This window comes from Aegilops tauschii, chromosome 5 (genome assembly GCF_002575655.3).
Source record: "Aegilops tauschii subsp. strangulata cultivar AL8/78 chromosome 5, Aet v6.0, whole genome shotgun sequence".
In the NCBI taxonomy this organism is placed as follows: Eukaryota; Viridiplantae; Streptophyta; class Magnoliopsida; order Poales; family Poaceae; genus Aegilops; species Aegilops tauschii.
In genome coordinates, this window is record NC_053039.3 from 222,139,789 (window position 1) to 222,147,970 (window position 8,182).

The following is an 8,182-nucleotide window of genomic DNA, read 5'->3' on the forward strand; positions in this document are numbered from 1 at the left end:
TTGTTTAGTTAAAAGTTAGCCATTGCAACTTCGTGTACTTCGTTTGTGTCCAACAACCAGACCAAGACCGCTTCCGGATCCCCACCTTTATCAATACTTCATCTATATTCGCAATATTCAGATTGCTTTATCATATTCTTGCTTGTTCTTCGATTGCTTGCAGGAATAGACCTTCGTGGTCAGGTTTAGCGATTGCTAAGGCGCGACGTCCTCGCACGTTCGTAGTCGGATCGTCAAAGTCGACTTCCTCCAAAATGATAGCCACCATCTCATCGAAAGGCGGGACACCTTTGCTTCTATCACTATCGGACCCGCATGATTGCAAATCGCAGACTGGATATGTTTTCCTTTGTGGTGGAACTGCGTTTTCCTGGAAATCGTCCAAGCAAACACTTGTGTCGACTTCCACGAACCACTCGGAAATCATGGCACTATTCGAAGCGTCAAAGGAGTGTGTATCGCTTCGGCGGGTGATCGGCCATATTCAGTAGACACGTGGGCTGAACACCGTATAAACCCCTACCATTATCTATGAAGATAATGCTGCTTGTGTTGCACAAGTTCAGATGGGTTATGTGAAGAGTAACCTCACAAAGCATATTAGTCTCAAGTTCTTCTATGCACATGAGCTGCAACAGTTGAACGAGGTGAGAGTTTTGCATACTAAGTCCTGTGACAATCTTGCCGATATGTTCACTAAATCATTACCGGCATCAACCTTAGAGAGGTGTGTGTGTGGAATCGGTATGATGAGACTTATAGAGATGCAAGGTTCAGGAGGAGAAACTTCACAAATTCGTCGTTAAAATCTCGATCCTGATGATCGAGTACTCAACTTGATGGTTGAGTGGATTGTACTCTTTTTCCCTTGAGTGAGTTTTCCTGATGTTTCTCACACGAGGTTTTTGACGAGGCAATTCGTGCAATACAACAATGTATACTGTGTGCTCTTTCTCCATATTTTTTTCCACTGGGTTTTTCGGAGTTTTGAGGCATGGATATACGGATAATTACCCAAGGGGGAGTGTTGGGAAACCGGCCCACCACGAGGGTGGCGGCGGCTAGCGCACGAAGCGCTCGGGATAGCCCCTCCCGGTTCCACACTTTACGTTAAATGGGTACTTATCTCTTGACCCTGTACCCCTATATAAAGAGACGAGGAGCAATCATTGTAACCCCTGATCATTCATTAATAAAGCTGGTCTCCTCCATACTTCTCTGTGTCATTTACTTTCGCGTGTTCGACTACTTCAACTACGACGCTCGCTCTCGCTCCGCAAACTCGGACCGGACTCGCCGGCGGAGTTGCGGAACAAAATCGTCCCCTCCACTCCTCCGACTCCACGTGCACCCTACCCTGCCGTTCCCCCCAACCCAAACCGGTCCATCACTTCCAACTCGGCCGCCACATGTCTGTGACACGAGCCAGCCATTAAAAATCCCCTTCCCACCTTTCTCCCCTCCTCTCACCCTCCTCTTTGGCTCTTTCTCACCAGCTCCACCGCCGCCTCCTTCTCCCACTACTCCGCCTCCGATCTCCGGACCCTCCGGCGACCGGGCCCCACCACCCGGCCTCTACGCCGCCGCCCAGGCCCCACGTGCCAAACTAGCGCCGCCGCCGCCATTAACCAACTGCCTCGCATCATTCCTTCCCGATCTGCCAACTAGCCAAGCCTACTGACGTGCTACGCCGCCGCCCTCTTCCTCTCCCCCGCCAACGCGCTTGGCCTCCCCTGCATCCTACTCCCGCGGGGTCCCAATCCCGAACCCTAGAGCTCGCTCGCCCAGGGATCGACCAAGTGATGCGCGGATCGGGGCGGGCGGCGCGGCCATGTTGGGCCGCATGAAGTGCCTCGTAGGCGGCGCCGTCGACCAGGGCAGCCCGCGGGGAGCCGCCAGGAGGGTCTCGCCGGCGTCCGGCCGCGTGCACAACGCCGCAGCCGCCGCCGCGGGGCCGGGGGGCAAGAGGGCCATCTGCTTCCGCCCGCCGGACGTCATGGAGACGGTGCACGAGGTGGCCGTCTACATCCACCGCTTCCACAACCTCGATCTCTTCCAGCAAGGGTACGAAGCCGTGTCTCGTGGAGATGCTCGCTTTTGGTCTTTTCTTTCCCGTGGATGTCTTCTTTTCTTGGGTTTAGTTTCACTCTTCTCTTTTCTGACTACTAAAGTTCAAAGTGGTTTGAGTTAAAAAAAGTTTCATTTTTTTGGTGACATGTAAAAAAGCGAGTACAAAGTTTCGGTACAAACTTAGTCAATGGTTTTTGGTTTGTCGGAGCATTTCGTGTTAATTCGATTATTCTTCTTTTCTTTTTTGCGAGTCTAAGACCCCCCCCCCCCCCCCCCCCCCCCCCTCGTACTGGCTAATTCTGAGTTTGTCCATTTTTGTGCTGCGAGATGGCATGCAGATCTTTGTCTCCACATTTCTGGATCTCCGAACCTTTTGTATTTTATGTTAACTAGGGAGTGCTGTTCTCTGTTGTGAAACGAGTATTGGGTTATGTGCAGATGGTACCAGATGAAGATTAGTGCAATGTGGGAGGAGGGTGAAAGCGGTAGCAAGACACCTGCTTCACCCGCAAGGGTGGTCCAGTACGAAGGTGCGCCCATCTCTTCTAACCAGGGACAGTGTGATGCGATCCTCTGCTTCAGTGCTTCTGTTAATTCCACATGATTTCAAGATGTTTCCATGGAAATACATGTTTAAATTGGTACCTTTGCAATGTGTGTAGTGAGCTAAAAGTTCATACTAACTGTTTGATTATTGTCAATATTCAGTACTATAGTCGATAAGAACCATGCTACTGTTTTCTAGGAGTAATTCAGAAAAATGAAGTCTACCTATGTAAATGAGACTATTTGTTATGGTTTTAAGCTCTACCTTGCTTGTATAAATCTATCAACCTACCTTGTTGCAATCTACTCCTTCTTAGATAACATCAAGAGGCATGTTTTTATAGCTGGATACGGACTGTACAAGCATGTCAGTGTCGTGCACTATAATTATCATGCAGAGCACATAATATGTATGTTAATCTTTGTGGAGGCTTGTATTCCTTCTAGATGAACTAACTTATTAAATTGCGATGAGTAGAAAATGCACCTTTGTCTGGTGATGAGACAATGACAGTAAGCTGAGATCACAACTAAAGGATGCGGCCAAGGCCCACCAAACAGTGTGCTGCAGTGTTATGGAGAATGTGATCTACTGATTTGTACTGGACCATCTGTTTAACATGGTGAAAATGTTGTACCAAATATCTGTGCACTCTCACCTAAATCACATATGTTTATGTCTATTTAACTTCATTGTACACGAAAACAAGTGTTACAGATTCCAAGGTTTTTTAGTTGGTTGCAATTGCTTGAAAGATTCTTTTGTTAGAGTCCTTGCCAAACATTAGCTAATAGATAATGACATGCTAGGTGGATTGTGCAGCTCCTGATGTCGGTGCGGACGATGCTTTAGGCATTTGGAGAATAGATGACGCTGATAACAGCTTCTACACACAGCCATTCAGAATCAAGTATGCTCGACAGGACATCTATCTATCGGTTATGGTGTCTTTCAACATACTCAACGGTGAACAAGAGGTTGGAAATTCGAATATTAGTATTCCTTTTTCTCTTTTGAATTAACTAATTGCAGCCTTATGAGAGCACATGTTTTATGTTTTCAAGGGTCCAGCAGCTTCTGCTGTGATATTGAAGTACGAGTTAATATATGCCCCAACACTGGAGAATGGGTGAGTATAGTTCTAATTTATATCTGTATTCTTTCTTCTGAGATTTAGTTCAGTCATGTGCATCTTATGGTTTTCATTTGCCAAGACTGATGGGGCTATTGCTTCTGTTTTAGATCTGATATCCAATCTTCTAGCGCTACATCTTCAGCTGCTGTACATGAATTTAGGATCCCACGCAAAGCACTCCTGGGCTTACATTCATATTGTCCAGTTCACTTCGATGCATTCCACGCGGTGCTTGTCGATCTGACATTACATATAGTGTACCTGAAAGCTGGTGCAAATAAATCATCATTGAAGGTACACAGGTTTGTGAAGCTTTAGCTTTAATGTTCTTTGAAAATGGTGCTCCTATGCAACTTGTGTGAGGCGGTGGGTAACTAGATGCCCTGAACAACTTTTGACAAAGTCACACAACCATAGAACTAGGTTGGTACTAGAAACTGTATGGCTGGTATCCACTAGGATTCATGTTCTAGGTTTCTATTCCTGATCTACCACTTGAAATTCAACTCCACAAATGTGCGGAATTTTATTTTAACATTGTGCCACAATTCCCAAGCGGTGTATTGAGAATATAAAAAAGTCTACATCGTTGATTTACTTTCAGCTCTTTAGGTTCATCACTTAGAAATTGTATCTACTGGATTGGCTGTAGTTTATGCTGCATTAGCAATCATGTAAATTACATCAACTTTCTATCGCTGGAGAACCAAGTAGTCCAGTACAAGTTTCCCAATTATCTGGCTCTGGCAACCTGATGGATGGTGTGATTTTATTTGTTATTATGATTACTTTCTCCTTGTAAATATGCCATTTTAATATGCAGATACCAGATCAAGGTTTACGCCCAACAGCACATCACATAATCAAGGCATTATTGGCTTCGAGGGAAATGTTACTTGAAGAATTGAAGAAAATCAGTGGTGCTGTTGGCAAATCAATAGAAGATTTAGATGATGCTGACTTAAGTCTTGGTAAATATGAGTCACTTCAGCCTTCAAAACCAGTCCATCCTGATTCTGGTAAAGTTTTCCCTGTAACTACCAAGGGTGTTGGGCATTTGGCTGGCATTTTACACGACTTTCTGGAGGTAAGTTTCATCATCCTTTTTATAGTGACCTATGAATGTGTTCATGATATGGGGACTTTTTTTTTGAGTTGGTATACTGGACTTGCTGATTGGAAATATTTATGCACAACTCTACAGAGACCCAACGATGTTGTTGATGGCACTACGGATGGTATGCTGTATACTCTTTCCCGTGAAGAGTTGTTAGAATTGTTTGTAACCGTGAGCAGCCAACTTTCACTTCTATGGAATGCATTCTTGAAATTTCATAGGTGAAGTTAACTGTTCTCTCACTTTCACTTGTTTTTATACTGTATTTGCACTGTCCATGGTCCTGATGGTTTCTCAGTTAACCTATTTTTCGAAGATATCATTTGCCCAACATTGTTTTCTCGTTTTACTGCAGGATAAATAAAACTAAGATACTGGATTACTTGCGGGACATTTGGGCCGTTGACAGGAAAGCAGAATGGTCAATCTGGACTAATCACTCTAAAATCGAGATTCCACACCGCTATTTGCGGAGTATGAGTGATGACCCACCTCACCGCCAACACTCCCTCCTGAGAGTTTCTGGTTCAAGGAAGTTTCATGAAGATGTAATTATCTCCCATTCATAAGTAGCATATATTTACCACTTCTTATAATCTCTTACTAGTTTACATCTATATGCAGCCTGTACAAAATTCTGCTTCACGGGCTGAGCTACACAGGAAGAGCATAGCCCAAATGAAGGTAACATTGTTTTTTGGAATAGTTTATGTGCACAAATGTTTATTGTAAACTGTTAGTAATTTGAGAAATCTTGCAGATCAACACGAGGTCTGTTCAAGATATGCATATATATGCTGATCCTTCACGTGTACCTGTTGTCCTTATAGAACAACATGTCATGGTTGTTCCACAACATGGTTCAAACAAGGATTTGGCATCAAGTTCTTCAGAACAGAAGGATACTATTGTGCTACCTAAACTACAAGGAGAGTCTTTGGTGCTGAAAAATATCAATGGTAAAAAAGGTGGACGCGTATTACGAGCTGTCATCTTTGTACATGGATTTCAGGCAAGTCCCATGCATCTGCTTTAATTCTCTGGAGTTACAGTATTGTTGGCTATAATTTATTGTGTTTATGAAAAGCAGGGACACCATTTGGATTTACGTCTTGTTAGAAATCAATGGCTTCTATTGGATCCTGGAGCTGAATGCCTAATGTCTGAGGCTAATGAAGACAAGACTTCTGGAGATTTTAAAGAAATGGGTGGCAGGCTTGCTGGGGAGGCTGTTGCATTCTTGAAAAAGAAAGTGGATAAGCTTGCAAGACATGGAGGCTGCAAAGAATTGAAGCTTAGTTTTGTTGGCCATTCCATTGGAAACATTATCATCAGAACTGCCTTAGCAGGTATTTTCCAACTTGTCAAATTCCAGTGAATCAATCAAGTGAGTCTTTAGGTGAATAACTATATTTCTGCATCCCTATAGAACCTGCATTGCAGCCATACTTGAAGAACCTCTACACATACATGTCGATATCAGGGCCTCACTTAGGTTACTGGTACAGCTCAAATTCTTTGTTCAATTCTGGTCTCTGGCTTCTAAAAAAGCTCAAGGGGGCACAATGCATCCATCAACTTACTTTCAGTGACGATCAAGACCCCCAGAATACCTTTTTTTATAGGCTTTGCAAGGTACACCCTGCTTCATTCTGGAATGTACTCCTTGCCAACTTATATACCAGATACATTTTCCAGTAAGAGTTAACCATGAAGTATTCTTATTGTTTTCTTCCTTCAGTCGAAGACACTAGAGAACTTCAAAAATATCATATTGTTATCGTCACCACAGGTTAGTCCATTTTCTCCTTTTGAACGACTTCAATTTACTTGAGGATCTGAACTATAATCTGGGTGCTCCATTTCACTCACAAGTGACGATGTATTTCTTTGATCTACCAGGATGGGTATGTACCATATCATTCAGCAAGAATCGAGCTCTGCCCAGCTGCGTCGGCTGATAATTCAAGGAAAGGTCAAGTCTTCACAGAAATGCTGAATAATTGCTTGGATCAGATGCGTGCACCGTCGTCTGAAACTCGTATATTCATGAGGTGTGATGTTAATTTCGACCAATCTGCCCATGGACGGAACCTGAACACCATGATTGGCAGAGCAGCCCACATAGAATTCCTGGAGACTGACATCTACGCTAGGTTCATCATGTGGTCCTTCCCTGAACTTTTCCGATGACGATGACAATGTTCTCTCCCTCTTATTTGGGATGGCATGATGTTCCAAACCAAACCAAACCAAACCTGGATACTGCACTACTGACCAAGAAAGGAATATAAAGGTTTCGTCACCAAGATGGATAGCACTGTAAAGTTCCCTAGCAGTAACATTTTGCCAGTTTGTTAGATTTGATTTGTATAAATAGTTGATTTGTTCATTTCGATTTATAGCCCTGTAGATGTGAGATGTGCCGTCAGGTCTTGATAATCCAACGTCGTCTGGTGTGGTGTATTTTAACGCTGCCAGCCAGTTTAGGAGGGCCAAACAGCCAGTGAGCTTATGTCAAATAAGCATGACGTGTGTTCTATTTTCTTTTAATGATCACTACATCAGGCAGAGATCATTATCCGGTTCTTGCCATGTCATGTTGTTGATCTGTAACTGAATGTTGAGGATTCATTGGATGACGGAGAGTGTGCAGTCAAACTTGTATTACTTTGACTTTTGTTGTACAAATGCATTATTGAGATTGTAAGAATCAAAATAATATTCATTATCGTATTTGTTTACTCCCTTATCTTAGTGATCTAAGCGCTCTTATATTTTTTTACAGAGGGAGTATTTCTTTTTCATCTTTGACGAATAGCTAATGATAAAGAGTGTTGGTGTCCGAATGTTTCAGGTCGTCTTTGCTTCATAGCATAGGAATATATATCGTACAAATAAGAAAACTACAGAAAATGAGATGGTACGTATGGGTGATGTCACTTAATTAATTAATTCATAGGATAGGAACTTTTCCGTTAGGTATAGGCTAATATTTGTTTTTTTCAAATGTGAATGATAGGTTTCTATCCCACATAGGAATAGAATGATAGGTTTCTATCCCACATAGGAATAGGAATCTATTTCTACAATCAAATGACTTCAAAGGATTTTTCTCTATAAAATTCTTATCTTCTAGAATTTATATATAAAATTCCTCTAGATCAAAGGAGGCTTGAAGCGTAAGGTGAGTGTTATTCTAGATTATAAGGCCTCATTTGGTGTGAGTGTTTTTCTACTCCCTCAGTTTCATAATATAAGACATCTACAAGCTAACATAGCTTGCAAAAACGTCTTATATTATGGGACGGAA

At 42.8% G+C, this 8,182-nt stretch overlaps 1 protein-coding gene across 2 annotated transcripts; it reads left to right on the plus strand.

Annotated features, from left to right (window-relative positions):
• Positions 1–1,404: 1,404 nt before the first annotated feature.
• On the plus strand, positions 1,405–7,621 carry LOC109740620 (uncharacterized). 2 transcript variants are annotated; one of them, XM_020299677.4, is made up of 14 exons: positions 1,405–2,064; positions 2,509–2,600; positions 3,440–3,594; positions 3,682–3,746; positions 3,860–4,046; positions 4,576–4,839; positions 4,957–5,090; positions 5,225–5,417; positions 5,494–5,553; positions 5,630–5,881; positions 5,960–6,218; positions 6,299–6,504; positions 6,611–6,661; positions 6,772–7,621. In XM_020299677.4, exons 1-14 carry the CDS (start codon positions 1,832–1,834, stop codon positions 7,060–7,062), a joined length of 2,442 nt encoding a protein of 813 aa, XP_020155266.1. In that variant the 5' UTR covers positions 1,405–1,831; the 3' UTR covers positions 7,063–7,621. The 2 variants fall into 2 exon arrangements, with proteins under 2 accessions (XP_020155266.1, XP_020155271.1); XM_020299682.4 differs by having other exon boundaries at positions 1,469–2,064; positions 3,427–3,594.
• Positions 7,622–8,182: the final 561 nt, after the last annotated feature.